A 19,084-nucleotide genomic window follows, 5' to 3' on the forward strand; every position below is an offset into this window, starting at 1 on the left:
CCACGTCTGTCTAGCGAGGACATGGCACAGAAGAACAATTAACCCCATAGGACAGCTTGGGCTGGACCAGCCATCCCCGAACAAACCACCTGGACAAGGCAAGCAGTCCCTCTGCTAAGCCCATGCCCAACAGCTCATGGCTGTTGAACAGGCTGGCAAGAAACTTCCTTTTAAAACCAGGAGTCCCTGGGATGTTGATCTCCCAGCACGTGCCCTCATAGCAGCCGTGCTGTGTGATATGAGGGGCACCGTGCTGTGTTGCTGTGGCACGGCAGTGCAGCCCCTGGACCTATCTTTTCAAAGGCTGGTCTTCCTAAACTTTCCTGTCTTTTCAAAGGCTGGTCATATTGGGAGGGACAATGTGGCTTGCGAGGGTGACAACCATGTGTCGGGTTGTGTATGTGCAGGGGAGGTTGTTCATACTGAGACCCTTTTGAGAAGCTGACCCCATCTATCCCAGCTGATCAGGGAGCAGATTGCTTCTCCCAGCTCTGTGTGGGAAAGTTTAGGCAGCACCAAGCAATATTACCCCCAGCTTCCCCCAGCCCCTTCCCTACTTCACTGGTCCCTGCTGTTAAACCAGCCCCCGCGCCTGCGCGGTGCCGGCAGCCTGCTTTCCAGAGTTCGTAGCAACATTTCGTGTCTCTTGCATCACTTTTGCCCAGCTCATCCCCAGATCACAGGCCTCAGCGGGCCAAAAAGGTCCATTTGCTGGTGTCAGTCTGAAATAGCCACGAGTGCATTCCCCTGGCACCTGCTTCCCTGTGCAGTGAAAAATATCGGAGCACTACTGATTCCCACGTGGTCTCCAATATCCCTGGCCAGTCCTGGGGTGACTGAAACTAGAACTGAGATCCGAATTCAGCTTGGGATTGTTTCTCATCGCCGCTCGGGGGGAGCTGGGGACTTTGAGGTGTGGTGAGAGATTTTCCCTGGCTCGATACTCCATGCACAAGCCTCTCCCACCCGGAGGACCCTGGCTGCCTCTGTACCAGGACACTGCTTGTCCGGACCCATTAGGAATAGAGCGGCTACCTGCTTTCTGGGAGCAGCTGTCCCTGTAGGCACAAATGCAGGAGGCTCCCCAGAAACAGAGATGTTACTGCTTAAACACTGAAGTCCTTCTGCCTTGGACATAGGCTGGGAACTAGCCTGGGCCCTGTGATACTGAGCTCCTATATTACCAGGGTCACTTATGTTGCTGCCTTTGAACCGGAGAGGAGAGGTGGCCCAATGGTCAGAGCACTGCTTATCTGTAGGGCACACCTGCGTTCAAGTCCCTGCTCTTTTACACACTCTTGGTGACACCTCAGGGTTGGGCCCCGTGGGAAATTAATGGAAATCAAGTGCCAAAGCCCCTTGGAGCGCTGTGCCTCAGTTTCCCCTGTCCCCTGCCTCATAGGGCTGTTGGGAGGATAAGTGCTTCGGAGCCGTGGGCCACTTGGTCACGGGAGGCCTGCGGGGCCCGACAGCTTGGCTGCCCTTGAGAACAAGAGCCCCGTGTTTCCAGCCAGGTGCCGAAGCCGTAACAGACACACACGCACACGCCCTGCACTGTGGATGTTGTACCAGTTTATTGGTAAAAGTAACATGAAGCCTCACGAACGCTGGAACATGCTTTTCCTTTTAAAGAATTTCCACTGGACCTTAATGGTGAGCATCCAGTCGTTGACATATAAACTCTTACAAGCTGATGTGCACACATGCGCCTGGGGGAGGAGGTGGACGCATCCTGGGGCTGGGGATGGTTTCTGCGCGGTGCGCTGGGCGCCTACGATTCATTTCCCAGCTTTCTGGGCCTTCTGCGCCGACTTGGTGACCTTGCCAGCGCCACCGCTCTTCTTCTCCACGTTCTTGATGACGCCCACGGCCACGGTCTGCCGCATGTCGCGGACGGCGAAGCGACCTGTGGAAGGCAGAGGGAAGGGAGGAACCTTATCGACCCGGTCCATGCCTGCTGCAGTCGATGTCCTTCACCAAGGGTCGGAGTAGGACACGGCAGGAAGGCTGGCTCGGGGTGAGCCGCTAGACGAATATGCTAAAGCATCTGTCCCCCTTAGACTGACTTTGTGACCGTGAATGACTTGTCCGGCCTCCCCAAGCCGTGAGGCTGTTTCACTAGAGCTCGGGGAAGTGGGTAGAGAAATTGCCAAAGGATTTCAGTGAAAATCCAAAATAAATGAATAGCAGTAGCATCTCTGTCCAGTGCTGTGACTCCCCAGGTCTGCATCTGAAGCATCCCTGCCAGTCAAGCGGGTGCAATGAGCTCTGGTCTGCGCACATGAGCCAGGCTCTCAAGCCTCTGAAGGCATGCCAATAAAACTCCCTGCTGGAGAAAGCCTGGGGACCTGGGGTATAAACACCAGCAGCACTGGGACTTTGTCTTACAAAGCGGGGTGGTTATGGGTGTTAGGGGTGCCTGGGGCTAGCAGAGCAGGAAGGCTCACAGTGGATGTCTAGTCCATGGTTGCCTGTGGATGCCAGAGGCTGGTGATGGCACCGAGGAGCCTTTCCTGTCCTATATTCCCATTGCTGTTCCCATGCTCTGAGCAGAAAATGCAGGTGGGATGGGAATGACACTGGGCTACGTCATCTAAGCCTGTTCCTCCCATCAAGCCAGCCCAAGCATTGCTGCTCAGCTGACAGGGGGTTGTCTAGTCCACCCGTTCTTAAAAGTTCACAGCACATCTGGGCTGGCGGGGTCAATGCATCCAGATGCATCACATCATGCAAAGGGACTTAGTTTCATAGTTTCCAGGGTCGGAAGGGACCTGAGCAGATCATCGAGTCCGACCCCCTGCCATGGCACTTGCACTGATGTATCTGCCTGGGGAGGCACTAAGACCCTCTGCATCCGTGACCTGTGAGACAAGACATGGGGCTTCCTAGAGATAACAGCTGGACACGTCTTTGCAGAGAACCAGAGTGAGATCACATCTGTGGACCGCCGCGTGACATGAGGCCAGCCACGGGCCTGCTCTCTTACCAAGGGGCGGGTACTGGGAGAAGCTCTCCACACACATCGGCTTCCCGGGGATCATCTCCACGATGGCGGCGTCACCAGATTTCAGGGACTTGGGGTTGTCCTCCAGCTTCTTGCCAGAGCGCCGGTCGATCTTCTCCTTGAGCTCTGCAAACTTGCAGGCGATATGAGCGGTGTGGCAGTCGATGACGGGCGAGTACCCGGCGCTGATCTGGCCAGGGTGGTTCAGGATGATCACCTGGGGGAAGCACAGAACCCAGTGAGCTCCGCCACAGCCCCCAAGCCAGCTGAATGGTGCATGAGTGTGCAACACACCAGCTGAGCGTGCAAAATTATTTTGAAGGCGGCTGGTTCTCTTCGCTAGGTGTCCTTTAGCTCAAGCAAGAAGCCTGTATGTTGCCAGCACCCCACGCATGTGTGCAAGGGAGACGCACCTCGTAATCCTGCCTTCTCCGGGGAGCATAAATTTATGTGCCCTGTCTCTGCCAGGCTTCCCGGTGACCCTGACTCTGCCTTCCTGCCCACAGTGTCATGGAGAAAGGGTGAAGGCAGCAGTGTGCTTGTTCCTACCAAGGAATGACAGCTCGGTTTTCATTTGAATGATCCCAAAGGCTGGTGGCACAGGTTATTGGTGCTTAACATACCCCCCCGCAACACTTTTGACTCTCCTAGCCTTCCTGGTCTAACGTGCTGTGTGCCGTTCACCAGCTGCTACGTTCCACCCCAGACGCAGCTGCATTTCAGCAGCATATGGAGAGGGAAGTGATTCTGATGCACGTGGGCACGTCACGCGACAAGCACTGATGAAACATGCGGTGACAGACTTGGGCCTACAGAGAACCAGGGCCCCCCGGTCCCTTCCGGCTGGGCTGACCTGAGAAGTGAACTGCGCGGCCTCCTGCGGCGGGTCCGACTTGCTGTCCCCGCAGACGTTCCCACGGCGGATGTCCTTGACGGACACGTTCTTCACGTTGAAGCCAACGTTGTCTCCCGGCAGGGCCTCGCTCAGCGCCTCGTGGTGCATCTCCACCGACTTCACCTCCGTGGTGATGTTCACAGGGGCAAAAGTCACCACCATGCCGGGCCGGAGGATGCCGGTCTCCACGCGGCCCACGGGCACCGTCCCGATACCTGCAGGAGGAAGAGGGGTAAGGAAACGGCATGGCAAGGCTCTGTCTTCTGGAGACCGAAGGGAGATATGGCTGCAGTGGGTAGAAACCATTGTAAAAGCTTATTTATAGCCTAATTTGAACCTGTCACTAGTCGACAGGCAGCAACAGGTACTTTGAGGAATGGGCTGTGAATGAGAGGCAGCTTCAGCCCCGCAGTGCTCAAGCAGCCCTCTACACCTGATCTCACCTGGAGTTTGCAGCCTCTGTTTTTGCTGGTTGTCCCCCTTTCTGCTACGTGTGTCAGACTGGGGATGGTGACTGATGGGGTTGGTATATTTGGGTTAAATCTGTGCCAGTGCTCCTGCTGGGACCAAAGCTGGAGTTCCTGGCTAGAGGGTCTTGCCCCTCAGTTCAGAGTCGGGCTGATATTTGGGGTCAGGAAGGAATTTTACCCCGTGGCCAGAGTGGTATGGACGGGGGGATTTTGCCATCCTCTGTAGTGGGGGACATGGGCCTCTACTTGGGATGTCTCGAGCATATGTTCACAGCCTTTTAGAGAAGCAGGATGGCTGCTGTGGTCTCACTGCTTTACCCGCGTCTTGTGATGGTAGCTGGATGAAGAGTTTAGATGATAGGTTCATATAGGATGGTTTGGATAGGGCTGATCCTGCCTCAGGCAAGAGGGTTGGACTCGGTGTGATCCCTGGAGGTCATTCGGATGACGTGGCTGAACCCCACGACCCCTGGGACATGTCCGCCCTGAGCTCACCTCCGATCTTGTAGACGTCCTGAAGGGGCAGGCGCAGGGGCTTGTCTGTCGGGCGGGTGGGAGGCAGGATGGTGTCCAGAGCTTCCAGCAGGGACACTCCGCTAGCGTTGCCCTCCTTGCGCTCCACTTTCCACCCTTTGAACCAAGGCATCTGGGGGATAAAATGGCAGGAGTTGGTGACAAACCCTCTGCAACAAACCCAGGGCCCAAAATAACATCCCACCAGAAAAGAAACTTCCCCTGAGCCCTTTATCCACCCCGATGCCCTGCCTCTGTACGGAGGGGCTTGCATCTCCCTGAGCAAGTGCACAGGCGTGAGTCATAACCCTTTGCTGTCCTGGCTCTGTGCATTTTGCAGGGAGTGTGTGTGTAAATCAGCAATGCCCTGCCTGAACGCACCCTCTGCTTGTGCACCCGTTCTCCCGTCGCCCTGGGAAGGGGGTGGAGAGCATTGAACCCACGCCATACAACACCACCCAGGCTGTTTGCTTGTGCTTCTCAATCCTTCACCTGCTGGGGTATGTGTGGCCGGAGGTTTCCCCTGAAACCCATCAGGGCCTTTACAATGATGCCTCACATGGGGAAAGCCAAGCCTGAGCATCAAAGCCAGGCTCCCCATCGAGTGACAAATAGGGGGGAAGAGCCGTGAGAGGCTGTTTCACATTCCGCCTCTCTGATCCAGTTAGTCTACAAGGTGCATCTTTACCCAGCCTTCTGCCTGACTGCAGCCTAACGCAGGCGCCGTCCAGACAGCAAAAGGCCACCATGCTGATGGTGAGTGGGACTAAAGGGACCAGAAACCCTCAAGCTGCAGGGAGTGCGCCGACACAGGGACCGGTTTGATGGGATATTTGGATAAAACCCGTGCAGCCGGATACAAAAGAAATGAAGACCTGGGAGGAGAGGAAGAGGAAATGACGGAAAAGATGGAGAGAGCTGTGCGATGAGGGATTAAGAGAAACGGGGAGGGAGGAATCGAGGCAGGTTAACGAGAGCGTTGCAGAGGGGGAAGCTCGGGATGGGAAGTGCTGGCGCGAAGGCGCTGAGGCCTCTGCTTTGCACGAAGCAGAAGGTGCCTGATGATTTAATGACCTGCTTTCATCCTTGGCGTGCGCCCTGCACCCTGCGCTGCAGCAAACCTGCCTCCTCCCTCCCCGGCCCTGCCCGCAGCTCCCTTCCCGAACCCTCGCAACCCTCGCCAGGGCACCGTGCCAGGAAACTCGCAGCTCCCCTTTGCAATGCAAATCCAGAGCGTGGCTGGCTTCCAATGGCAAGTGGCACGCTTCCTGACCTCCTGCCGTGATTGGCTCGGTGGCTGTTGGCATGGGGACAGTGCGGCCACCGGCCAATCATGTGCAGCGGGATGCCCCTACCATCGGTTTCGGAAAACAAGCTGGAAAACAGGCAGCCTTTGCATTGGTCTGAGATCCTCCATGAGGTAGACAGCAGCAGGGTCCACAACACGAATATGAATGATGATGGTGATAGTGATGAAGCAGGACCGCACTGGGCATTGAAATGCATCTTTTGGTGCGATCTGGGCCTGATTCACCCAGCTCCGCAGTTTGCTCTCTCTCCTGATACAAGACATTTCTCCTAAAGCCCTGGGCTTAGGGGATCACAAAAGGCTCCCAGCTCTCTCCCTTCTTGCTTTTTTTAAAGTCTTTGTGCTTTGAGGATTGCATGAAATGGCGACTCCTCCAGGCGCGGCAGCCAAGAGGTCAATGACAAGGATTGGGCGGCACCATGACATTGAGCCAAGCTTGTGATACCCGGGGTCTGAACACCTAGGGTCGGCCGGACCCCTGGGAGCCCTGCTAGGACATTCATGGCTGGTTTCCCCCACCGTGTCTGTCCTCCTGTTTCCTGGGAGGTGCATGGGAAACAAAAGCGAGGGCTAGAAATGAATGATTTTTTTTTTCCTTATCGAAGCACGCGGCTCTGCTACCCCCTTCCTAGCTTGCGATGCCTTTGGCAGAGACAGGGAGACAGCGGTGATGCCTGGCAGACAGGCATCCCAAGTTCATTATAGGCTTGGGATTATACCACAAATCATGGGATATTGCACCACAAATCACGTGAGAGCAGAAACCCAGCACCATCCCTGCTGCCCGGCTCCCTCACTGCCAGCCCCCCTGGGGTTTGCAGACCTCAGCAGCTGCAGTGATAAAAAAGGAGGGTCTGGGTCATCATCACAAGCCCATTATAGGGCATACCGGTGCTGAGATGAGTCACCTTTGGCAAGCGAAGGCCCCTTTTCCCATCAAAACCTGACTGAGGAGACTATATCCCCGCGATACAAATGTTTTCCTCCTACACTGCGTCTCGTTGCAAGCACACGGTTGCTATCTCTCGCCGTGTCAGGACTCAATTCTCGACTGCTGCACAAATGTAAGACCCAGCCTGGCCTTCCAGATGTCATTTCAAACTCGTGCGAGGAGAAACAAGTGCTCAGCCCAGCTCTGCCAGGGAGGGCGTCTGAAAAACTGCTCCCTCTACGCCCTGTGTGCGAGCCTGCGGGTGCTCTCTGCTTTTGATCGGCAAGGGGAAGGTAGTTTCTGGCCACTTGCCGGTACTAAGCAAGGCTGCTGGCCTTGCTATCCATTTCGGAAAAGGTATGAGGAGGATCCTGAAATTCCTGGACCCAATAAAGGGAAATGCTAAGAGCATAATTAGCTGCTCTGCACAGGAGGAAGCCTTGGCCCCACCTGATGCTAGGAGCAAGCCTGACCTCCTCAGCTGGGGTGGACACAATAGCTGCACAGAGAAGAAAGAGAAGGGGGTTTTGCCTTTCAATTAGGCTGCCTGGCCAGGGCCTGCTTTCCTAGAAATGCCTTGGGACGAAAGGAGGATGCTGTGCTTAGGGCACTGGATGGAGACTCAGAAGTCCTGGTTCGGGTCCTTCTTTTCTGCTCTGTGCCTCGTACTCGCTCTGCTTTCGCTGGGCCAGGGCCTGGATTCTAGGTTGGGAGCAAAGTATCTCAGTCTGGCAAAGATCCTCAGTGAAGCTGTCCTATTTTGGCACTGGACAGCGTGGAGACACCAGCAGCATCGCTTTGTGTAAGGGACGTCGTGGATCCTAATCCAAGGGCAGCTGCAAACTCTGCACTGGAGAAGCTCCTGGAGAGCCAGAAAAGACACTTGATTGCCTTGCGAGTTGGGGAAAACTCGCTGGGAAATGGGAGTGAAAAGTCAGAGCCTTACAGGGATGCCGGGGAAATCTGGAGGCTGCTTCTTGTCTTTGCTGCTCCCAGCAATGATGCTGTTTGGGCGTGAACTCAGGCCGGACTCTGAGCACCGGGGAGCTGGGAGGGGGAGCTAGTCGCATCTTTTAGACGTGACACAAAGCCACGACTCTGGCCTCAGGGCTCCATCTTGCAAGATAGAGAGGTCTCCGGCCCCTTTCCAGCAAAGCACACGATGTCCCGTTCAAGTCAATAGGATGGCTACAATTGAGCATGTGTTTAAGCACATTGATGACTACGAGCCAGGGTGCTCATGGCCCTGGACCTGCTCAATTGGGTCCAGGCTGAATCAGAAGGCACTTTGTATGAGATTAAGGGGGTTAGCTTCAGATCCCAGTTTGGGAAGATTATTCCCCCCTGCCATTTCCACTGGCTGGTGCGTTTACCATCACTCACTAGCTTAGACATGCCATTCAAACAGCTGCCAGCCCATCCCAGAGACAGCTGCCTCGGTTTGTTGGGTGAGGGAGCAAGTTATTTCTGCATGTGCCGCTTGTGCATCCCAGGAGCAACGTGTCGATGAGTGCCTGGCGGTCCATTGGGATGAACGGTGCTCTGGAAAAACCAGCTCACCTCTCTGGCCGTCCCCACTCTGCTCTGCCCCTCCACCACCCAGCCTATTAATAGCAGAGCTGTTGAGGATCATCTTCCCAGCCCAGCAACTGGTGACATTTGGAAACCGTGTGACTCAAGCGGTTTGTGCTCCCGTCAGAGTGACCAAGACTGACCTTTCCCTCCGCGCTACCAGGCACTTGTCGAGCAAGGGAAACAACGAAAGACCAAGGAGAAAAGGCTCTCTTCTGGCTTACCTACACTGTGAGGGACACTTTCAATATGTACCAAGTGTGCAACGGGCAGCGATGAAGCTAACAGGAGTCCATCCAGTGCCGTGAACTAGTTTTAGTTCACTTCACAAAAGGCTGCGTGAAAGCACGTGCTACGTTCCCTCTGGCTGTGACGTTTGCTTTGGACACGCCTGGGTTAAATATGTTTCTTGGGGCCCACGAGCCCTCTGAATAAATCCTCCAGGAGAAGCCATGCACGTGAACTCCTGAAGACACTCGTGCTTCGCTGCCGTGTTGCTAGTCTGAACCGGAGACCCACACGCTGCTCAGCTCAATGAATACAACATGACCCGGAGGCTCAGATGCATAAATGCAGAAGAGGCATGACCTTTGCGTGCAGTCTGCATGCCACAAAGCTCAGTTTCAGACTGATTAGGTCTAGTTTTGAAGCAGGAAAGCCTATCGCAACCCACCCACTCCCCCAAAAAGCATGCACACATGCGCGCACACGCACTTACGTTGGGAGATGGCTCCAACATGTTGTCCCCATGCCACCCCGAGATTGGCACGAAGGGGACTGTGGCAGGGTTGTAGCCGATCTTCTTGATGTAAGCGCTGACTTCCTTGACGATCTCGTCGTAGCGCTTCTCGCTGTACGGGGGCTCCGTGGAGTCCATCTTGTTGATGCCCACGATGAGTTGCTTGACGCCCAGGGTGTAGGCCAGGAGGGCGTGCTCGCGGGTCTGCCCGTTCTTGGAGATGCCGGCTTCAAATTCACCCACGCCAGCAGCCACGATGAGGACGGCACAGTCGGCCTGGGGTGCGGGAGATGTATTGAGTGGGTCAGACGAGGGAGGTCTGCCCTTGAGGACAGCGGGGGGTGGGCGTGGGGGGAAGGGTGCTACTGGTTTTAGCCAAAATGGGCACTACTTGGAGACAGATAATGCATGGGAAGATGCAAGGCCAGCCCCTACCAATACACCTGCTCACCCCATTCAGCAGCTGATGCTGCTATTCCCTGCCAGTTGCACTTGGTTTTGTGACCTAAGTCTAAGGAGCGGGGTGAAACCATCCAGCTCCTAGCCAGGAGCTGGGCTTGGCCATACAGGGACACCCAGTAAAGGCCTCATTTAACGCCCACTGAAGTCATGGGACCCTCTAAATTGACCTTTGATAGAGCCTCAAGTGCTTGAACCCAGCACACCCTTACTGCCCCCTCCTCCCTGAGGATGCTCCACCTGCCACGGGGAACGTAATTGTTCTCTGGCCTGAACTCGAGTATCTAACACCAGCTAAATACACTAAATCCCATCTCCGCTGCCATCCCCAAAGAGCTCAGACCGTATTTCAGCAGAGTCTCTAAAAGAGCTACGGTGGATTTGTATAGTAGGAGCCTGAAGGTACTTATGTGATACCTGCCATCTGCATCCCCGCGGGGCACCCCTCCTGCTAAGCCAGCAGGCATCAGGTGTTTTTGGGGGAGGGCATCTTGCATATGAATGACATGACCGGTCTGATGGTCGGGATGGCAAGACCTGTTTCTGTAGCTAATGCTTGGTGCTAACAGGAGCCTCGGGTGGGATAGGGGAGAGCTACTGGCCTCCTGGAAGGCAAGTGACCTCCGGTGCCCACTCAGGTCTTGTTCAATAGTTATGGCAACCAGATGTGCCCATGAAGGCAAAGATGGCAGCCCTAATTGAAAGGCTTGAAGTCCAATGACCCTGCCTTGGGCAATCAAGTTGGTCGAAGCTATGGGGTGACAGGAGCTGCCCGAGGCCAGGCTTGGGCCCTTCCCACCATTCACCATTTCGCGGCAGAGGCGGGGGGACACGTGCCCCCTTTGGCTAATCCTGTCAATTGTTGGGCCTGAAAGACCCCCCCCCAATGGGATTTTCTAGGTTTGCAGCGTCAGTGAGCTGACGAAGGAGCTTCCAGCATATTTGTCTCTGGACCAAAGCCCAGCAGAGAGACGGACCCCAAAGGAGTCCTCGAAGGACCCCACGACTATGTCCACAGGTCCCCATGGCCTGGCCTACGTCACGCTCTGCCCCGCAGCGGTGTCTTCCTCACCTGTGAGGTCCCAGTGATCATGTTCTTGATGAAGTCCCGGTGCCCAGGGGCATCAATGATGGTGATGTAGTACTTGGTGGTCTCGAACTTCCACAGGGAGATGTCAATGGTGATCCCACGCTCCCGCTCAGCCTTCAGCTTGTCCAGCACCCAGGCGTATTTAAAGGAGCCTTTCCCCATCTAGCAGGTGATCAAAGGAGAAAGAAAAGAAAACACCCAGTGAGAAACCTAAGCCGCAAACTTTGCCACCTGGCAAAGCATCATCCCAGCGTCCACAGGGCTATTCAGATCACAGGCCCAGATAGCCAAGGTGTTAAATGTCTGAGGCAAAAGCCCATTAAATGCAATGGCTGCAGGATCCGATCCATAATCTGCGGACCAATAAATGCAGACATCAAAGTGCATCAAAGGGATAAAGACTGGAGCTAAAAGATCAGACTGGCTTGGGGATAAATGGGTGGGAAAAGGGCAGGAATAAATGCAGCTGCACCCATGGTTTCTAGCCATGACAGCAGGGAGGTTTGGGCGCAGGGGAGGAGGAGCGCAATCCAGCAAAAGAAGGGATTAGTTCAAGAGGGAGCTTGATAAATAGCCGAGCAGGATGGTCTGATGCGGGTATGAGGTCTGGAGCACCCAAAAGATCCCTTTCAGTCTGCATCTCTGTGCAATATTATGCTCCCCATGTCTGGCTAATGGTTTATGTCATCTGATAACCTGCCAGTGGTACAGGACGTCTTAACCTGGGATTTCTGGCTATTGGGGGGAGCTGTGCAATGTTGCTGGCTAAGAGAAGAAAAGCCACCATTTAGCAAATGCATGTAGGAGTCGAGGCATCCAGTGATATTGCAGAGTGATCCGTTGATGCAGAAGGAGGCTGTTGGCTGCTGGGTCAAGCAAGACTGCAGTTTTGCTCAGCAGCGGATGAAGTCGCAGGCAAAGCTGTGACCTGACGTTGCTTGTTGTCTAATGGGAAAATCGTGGCCAACGCTAGGATGTAATATTGCTGGTAAAATCACAGTCAGCCTCAAATGTGCAGAGGGTGGTGGGGTATGCTTGTAGGGTAGGACAAGGGTTGCTCATGGGGGGGAGATGCCTGGGTGATGACATAGCTAGGTAGTAAAATCCCATTGCTCTTTGTTGCATTGCTCATTGCACCATGCCTGTCCCTTCTCTCTCCTCCCACATAGCCTGTCAGCCTCCAAAATGGTTTCCCCTCCTCTTCCTTCCCTTAGGCATTTCCAACACAAAAATGGACTCGGCTTCTCTTTGCAATCTGTAAATCTCCCCACGAGGGGGAGCTTGCCTCCTCCCTCCAGAGATGCAGTCACGTGCATCCATCCTGAAATATGAACCTTACGTCAGTGAAAATGAAGTCACAGAGAGAGGAGGAATAAAAAAATCACCCTCTCAAGCCGAGATGGAGGAGAGCTAATCCAGTGCTGCCTGACTGCACCTCAGGGGTTAATGCTCTATGAGGTCTCCAAAAAGCCCCTTTGAATTCTAGAAATGGGGGGAAAGTGGGTTTAATCTACAGAAGCAAGTCATTCACTATGGTCTTTGTAGTGCATGGGAGCACAGAAAGTGCCACGTTCAGCTCCTGGGGTGCCCTGTCTCCAGCTCTGCTCAGTACTAGTTGCAAAGGACCACATAAGATCGTCCATTGTGGGCCATTAGAAATCAGGCTGGCTCATGGTCTGAGGCACAAGCATTACCACCGTGGTCTCCCCAACCTCCCTGCAGATGCTCTGCTCCTCTGTCCGGTAGGGCACAGGGCAGGGTCCATCGAAGTCAATGGGAAGACTCCCGACGGCACTAGGGAAAGCCCCCAGACAGCTGCCAACTTCCATCCCCAAAGCGGCTGCCTTTCAGGGTCGGTGACGTGACTCCTGCGTCAGGTCCGTGCAGCACGAATTATTCATGGAGCCGGCCTGCTTGCATAACAGATGTCTATCAGAGACGACTTTGCATCTTGCCGCGGAGGATTGTGGGCAAAATCCTAAAATGGCTGAAAAGCCTCTCTTCCTCGCTGCATGGAAAGAAGCAAATATCAAACAAGCCCCGGTCTTCTGAACTTGCAGCGAGGAGCTTCTGATGCATCGAGAGAGGCGCATTTTCCAGATTGTCCCGGGTGGTTGGATAGAAATTTCCAGATGCGGTCCCTATTTCTGACTAACTACATGACAAGCGCTGCGGGTCATAATTAGGTCTGAACGAGTGCTAAGCATTTAACCCCTCCCTAGCTGGCATGTGGACTCTCCGCTCATCATCACCAGTGGGAAAAGGAAGAGATCACTCCTAATGCACATCACTGCCAGGACGGCTGTGACCCAAAGGCGCTGCTTTAGCTAAAGTTTATAACTGATAACCAGCCCTAGCTGACGTTTTGCATCAGGAGGTCTCAAAGCACCCAGCAAAGGAGGCTGGTACCGCGACGCCTGGTCTGCAGATGGGAAAACTGAGGCAGAGAGAGGTTAAATAAACCTGCCCTAAGTCGGACAGTGGCACAGCTGAGATTAGGATGCAGGTCTCCCAACCCACAAGCCAGTGCCCTTGTTCATCAGCATATGTTGACTTTCCAGATCTAGCTCTTGGCAGGCCAGTCAGGGGGATCGGCACTGTCTATTGTGGCCAAAAGACTGGGATTTGAATGGGGTGTAAAGAGATACCCACTGGTTTTGACACTCGTCTCAGTAGACTGCCCCTTCCACGGACAACTGGGCCCTTTCTTGTGAGCCCGATGGGAGCCCAGTGAAAGCTCGCCCTTGCTCAGAAAAAACAGATGATTGAGAAGTGTCAGCAAGAGAGAATCGTTTCCTATCACCTCTCAAAAAAGAGAGAGGGTCCTTTCAGATAAGTGCTGGATCACACTAGACCCTGCCGTGTCACGCATATCCCCAGGACAAATACAAGCTTTTATTTAGCAAACAGTTCCCCCCCACACACTTTCACTGGGGATATTCAGTTACCCAGAGCTGTGCTGAGAAAAACCTGCATTATCTAGCTTAGCACAATAATGTCACTGTTAAATGCCAGAAACAGCCTGATATTTCCAGATTAAGCTAAACAGCAAGGGCAGCCGTGTTTTGAGCCACCCCCTTTCCCAAGCTACTGTTACCTCTCCTTTTTAGCCCCAAAGTCTTCTTCCTTTCTCTTTTCTCCTTTTTTTTTTTAAAAAAAGGATCCCTGTGCTGTGTTATGGTTTTGCTTTTTTTTGTTTTTTGTTTTGGGGGGGTGTGCATTGGGATTCATGCAGGCCTCCATTTCCTACCAGTGCAACCTCGTGCAAGAACAACCCTTCCCCAGCCCTGCAGTAGAAAATGGAGTCGGCAGGGCTCAGTCAATAGGCTATTAATAGCAGCTTCTAGTCCTCACGTTATTCTGGCAAGCCAGTGAAAGCATCCGTGCAATTAAAGCGGCTGCAGTCACATCTCGACCAGCCTAATTATACCCCCTTTCATTTGTCAGCACAGGACCGAAATATATGGAAACAGTAGTGACCGGGTTAAAAAAGAGAGAGAGAGCAGTTTTGGCAGGATCCAGCTCCTACGGGGAGGACTGGGGAGGGAAAAAAGGCTGAGAATAAGGTAGAGAAATAGGTGTTCTGGAAATTCAACGGGCTGGAGAGGGGCAACCTGCAAGCTGCCTGGCTGAGATATATGCCTCTTCTATACATGACATCTAGCAGTTTCTATCCAGAAAAATCAAAGGATATATGTGCCAAAGCCCCCCGGGCTTCATTGGGAACATACCTTTTCAAATAACGTATTGATCTGTTAAAATTGCACAGCCGGGCACCCGATGGTTCGATTCACTGGAATTTACTCCAGTCGATTTCTGGGCTCTCCTTATTCGATACAGGCTCCCTTTCCATATGCTTTGACCGTGCATGTATTATGCTGATGGCTCGAGAGATGGATTTATTAGAGCACCATTACTGTGGCCATGGTACAAGAGAGATCCTGACTTTCATATCAAATGCACAGATTTCATAGCAGGCTTTCTGCCTGGAAGACTTCTGCTGAAGCTACAGATCAAATCCCGAACACCCAAATGTAAAGATGGATGTCAGCATCGACAGAATAGATCAGGCCAGTGGTCACCTGGCCCATTGTCTTGTCTCCAGCAGTCATCAGGGCCAGCTATTTCAGAATAAAATTCAAGCCAATTCCTGCAACATTTAGGGATAAGTGACTTGCTCCTTGGAAAGGTTTCCTCCTAGCCCCTAATACCGGGATTGAGGTATTGGTTTGTTCCCCGAAGCACATGAGGTCGCAGCCCAGCCAGACTCTCTACTATGATAAGGTGTGATCCACATAAGTCTCCACTATTGCTTTTAAATCCTGCAGAGCTCTTGCACCCTCATGGCTATCCTGTGGCCATGAGTTCCACAGGTAGATAGGAAAACACAGGCAACAGGAGGACTGGGCCAAAAGGTCCTACTTTTCCAAGGCCAGAGGTGTTGGAAAGGCCCAGAGGTAAGAGGAAGAGTGGGGAAAAAAAGAGAGGAAATGGGAGTAACAAGGGGGGAAGGGAGAAAATAGGCCATAGGGAGCAATCCAATGGAAGGAGATCGCATCCTAGAAAAGGAGGGCTGGAGGGGACCTTGAGAGGTCATCTAGGCCTACCCCTTGCTCAAGGCAGGCACCATATGATCTCCATCGCCCGTTTGCTCTGGAGGAGACAAAGGGGAAGGCCCGGGAAGGGCGGGACAGCTCACCTCAGCAGCCTCCTTCTCAAATTTCTCAATGGTCCTTTTGTCAATGCCCCCGCATTTGTAGATGAGATGTCCGGTGGTAGTGGATTTCCCAGAGTCCACATGTCCAATGACGACGATGTTGATATGCGTCTTCTCCTTCCCCATCCTTGCGGGCTAGGTCCGAAGGGCTGGCGCTGGGGAAGCGGTGGGCACGGCGCGGCGTTCCTGCGGAGGCTGGAGAGGAAAAAGCACGGACGTTGCGTGAGTCCCGACACCCCAAACGGCAGCAAAACCCCAGGGCCACCCCATCTTCCCACTGCCCTCCGCAAGGCACGGGCTCTGAATGACAAGGCTTCGATACAGAGAAAGATATTGCTATTTTTCTGTCCTCGTTGTGAATTAAAGCACCAGCAACCCAGCTCTTGGCCCGATGGGCTTAGGCTTGCCTGTCTGCTGTCCTCTTTGGAGCAGGGGTGGAAGGACCCGCCTGCCTCGGGGATGATGGGGGCTCGCTGCCCCATTTCTGCGTGCTGCGTAAAGCCTTCCCAACCTGAGTCACCGTGTTTGCAGCCTTTGCAAACAAGGTGTGCCCGTGCCCCCGGGGAATGCCTATTGAAAGGCAGGTGTCGGAGGGGGGCCCTAATCCTGAGTACCCCCTGAAAGCCCTTCTAGATAGAAAGCTGGCCCCCTCACTGCACCCCAACGCATCCCCTTATAGCAAGACTGCTTCGTTCCCAGAGCTTCTGCATTTGAAATAACTCAATGCTGCCTCCATTTCACAGGCTGCCTTCCTCTCGGAGAGCTGCCGGGCATCCATGCCGGCTGAGGCATATCGCGAGAGGGGCTCAGCACCATATCCGATTCCTCTCCCTCTCCGCCTCCCTGCGTCGAGCTCTCCCCCATGGAGCTCATGGCTGGGATGACAATATGGTGCCCACAAAAGGGAATGGACAAAAATAGCCCGCGGCTGATTTGGCAGCAGCCGGGCAGCCTGCAGAAAGCCGGGTGCTGGTGCCTGAGCTGGCAATGGAGGGTTTTTTTTGTTTTTTTCCAACAAGGATCAAGATAAAATGTAGAGAGGAAGGGAAAAGCAATCCATCCATTTGTCTGTCCCGGCATCTCCGTGCTCTGCAGCTGCAGCACGAACCAGGCAGAGCAGGAGCCTGCTTGGACATCTAATAAAATCCAGTGTCATCATGAAGCTGCCCATAAAGGGGTCAGGGAAAGTTTGCCCCTGTCATACAGACTCAGCCGTGCAGGCAGTAACGTCCTCGGAGAGCAGCCTTCCAGGAGAGCGGGGGGACCCTGCCACCCCCCATTAGACCTTGGGGGGAGGCCTGTGGAAATGAAACGGGGGGTGGGGGCGAATCCGTGCTAGCACCGAACAACAGCAACGGCAGCTCTTTCAGAGGTGGGCGTCTCACGTCCTCCAGCTGCCATGCCAGCTGCCAGGGTTTCAGAAACCTCTAGGCAGCCTCTTTCTTTCTCCCAGGGCTCCTGATGCCAGCTGCTTCGATTTGCAAGGGGGTGGGAGGGTCCGACATCTTGGGTAGGAAAATCTCCCTATTTACAAGCTGAAGGAAGAGTTGAGGATGCCCCCAACGGGTTTGGGGAACACAGCACCCCCCCCCACCCCTCTCTTTGGGGTTAGGTTTAAACCAGCTTCACCCAGCCCTGGTGACTTCAGCTCAGCTAAGGGATCATGTGCCCTTCCTAGCCTTGGGGCGCTGGCTCCTGTGCAAACGCTGCGACCCAGGGGCATATGCAGCCCTATCCGCCGCATCACGGCTCCTGCGGTTGCCTGGGGATCAAGGTCAAAGCCCTGCCACCGCCATGGAGCAAGGGTAGCAGCACCCCCCCAGCCCACCCGCTCCTGCCCGGCTCATCTGGAAGGACCCTGGGCTGGCTGGGAGGGGAAGCCGGGGGACAAGGCACCTAGCTCTGCTCTCCTCCCCACCTGGGATTTATTAAATCATATTCTTGTAAGACTCTGGCTATTCGTGCACCCCCCCCCAACCCCCAGCAAAGCAGGTCGGTGGCTGCAGGCTTGGATGCACCAGGCGCTTGCAAACACGCAACCAGCTGCACGCCTTGCTCCCCTCTCCAGGCAGCCTGGGGGGTGCAACCCCCATGCCCACCACCCTCCCCGGCTAGCTGCGGCTGGGCTGGGAGCTCTTACCGGTAGCTGTGGTCTCAGACAGCAGAGGCTGCCAGCTTAGGCTCCGGCTGTTTTATTTCCCTGGGAGGGGGTCCACCTATTGACGGTGCCAGCGCAATGCAGTGACCCCCTGCACTACAGCAATGCGGTACCGGGCGGAGGGAGGGAGTAGAGAGAGCAGGGAGGGGAGGAGACAGGAGGAGGAGATGGATGGGGAGAGAGAGGGAGATGGAGAGGCAGGGACACACACAGAGCTGGGCGCAGGGAGGAGCTGGGCAGGAGACACAGAGAGGGAAGGAGGGGAGCCGCTGTGGCATGGGGGTCCAGGGGATGGGCAGGGGTCGCTCACCCAGGCTGGGCTGGGCATCGGTACCCCATCCCCTAGCCAACTGATGAGCACATGGAGCGGCTGGGAGGGACGTACGGGGGCATCCAGCACATGGCAAGAGGGTGAAAGCACCACGTCCGTCTGAAGGCAGCCGAGGGCTTGGGGTTCAGATGCCCCCTAGTCTCACCTGCCCCCAGCCAAAAGGCACAAACTGGGGGGAAACCCCAAAGCAATCCCCACCGCTATAACCTCTTGCATTTGGAGGCATTTGCAGACTCTGGCAGGCGTCTGCCTGCCTGTGACAGGCCTTCGCCCGCTAACTGCAAGACCTCCGGGCTGGGGGCTGGCATGTAGGATGCCTGCCAGGGCTGGGGGAGGGTCTGGGGCCCCAGACAGATGGATGAGTCTGGGAAGGGAGGACGCCCGCTGCTGGTAGCGCCACGCAGACCTGAATGAGGCAGCTCTGCTCAGCTGAAATGTGGCACTCCGTTCAGAACGGATTTGGCCCTGGAAATGAACCTTAATAAAGTTCAGGGGACTCGGCGCTGTCCTATCTAGGGGCAAGCCAAGGTGGCCCTCACCGGTACCCCGGTGCCTGAAAGCCCCGGGGCTGGCTGGCTGGGTCTCGGCAGGACAACTCCTGGCTCATTACCCCAGAGGGGTAACAAGGCACAGGGATGCGCCTCTGTTTCTTGCACCGGTGCTGCGCCTGGCTGAGGGGACTGGTCCACAGGCCTCTGATTATTGCATCCTCTGCAAGCACCACATTCGCTTACAGCAGGGAGAGGGGTCATCGTGCAACAAACCCCGTCCTTCCCCAGGATCAGCCACGCAGCAATGTCCCTGGCCTTCCTGCGTTACCCCGCCAAGAGACCTCAGGGAGCAACGAGCTGCCTCCCCGAGGCCTGCCCAGGCACCAGCCATGATTGATAGCTCCC

At 54.8% G+C, this 19,084-nt stretch overlaps 1 protein-coding gene across 1 annotated transcript; it reads right to left on the reverse strand.

Annotated features, from left to right (window-relative positions):
• Positions 1-1,552: 1,552 nt before the first annotated feature.
• Positions 1,553-17,998, reverse strand: EEF1A2 (eukaryotic translation elongation factor 1 alpha 2). The gene is made up of 8 exons (XM_090064937.1): positions 17,840-17,998; positions 15,682-15,894; positions 10,965-11,144; positions 9,413-9,709; positions 4,865-5,015; positions 3,858-4,114; positions 2,987-3,221; positions 1,553-1,906 (listed from the first exon to the last, which is right to left on the reverse strand). Exons 2-8 carry the CDS (start codon positions 15,823-15,825, stop codon positions 1,779-1,781), a joined length of 1,392 nt encoding a protein of 463 aa, XP_089921063.1. The 5' UTR covers positions 15,826-15,894; positions 17,840-17,998; the 3' UTR covers positions 1,553-1,778.
• Positions 17,999-19,084: the final 1,086 nt, after the last annotated feature.

The sequence above is a fragment of the Crocodylus siamensis genome, chromosome 10, assembly GCF_052110815.1.
Source record: "Crocodylus siamensis isolate JL-2025a chromosome 10, ASM5211081v1, whole genome shotgun sequence".
NCBI lineage: Eukaryota > Metazoa > Chordata > Crocodylia > Crocodylidae > Crocodylus > Crocodylus siamensis.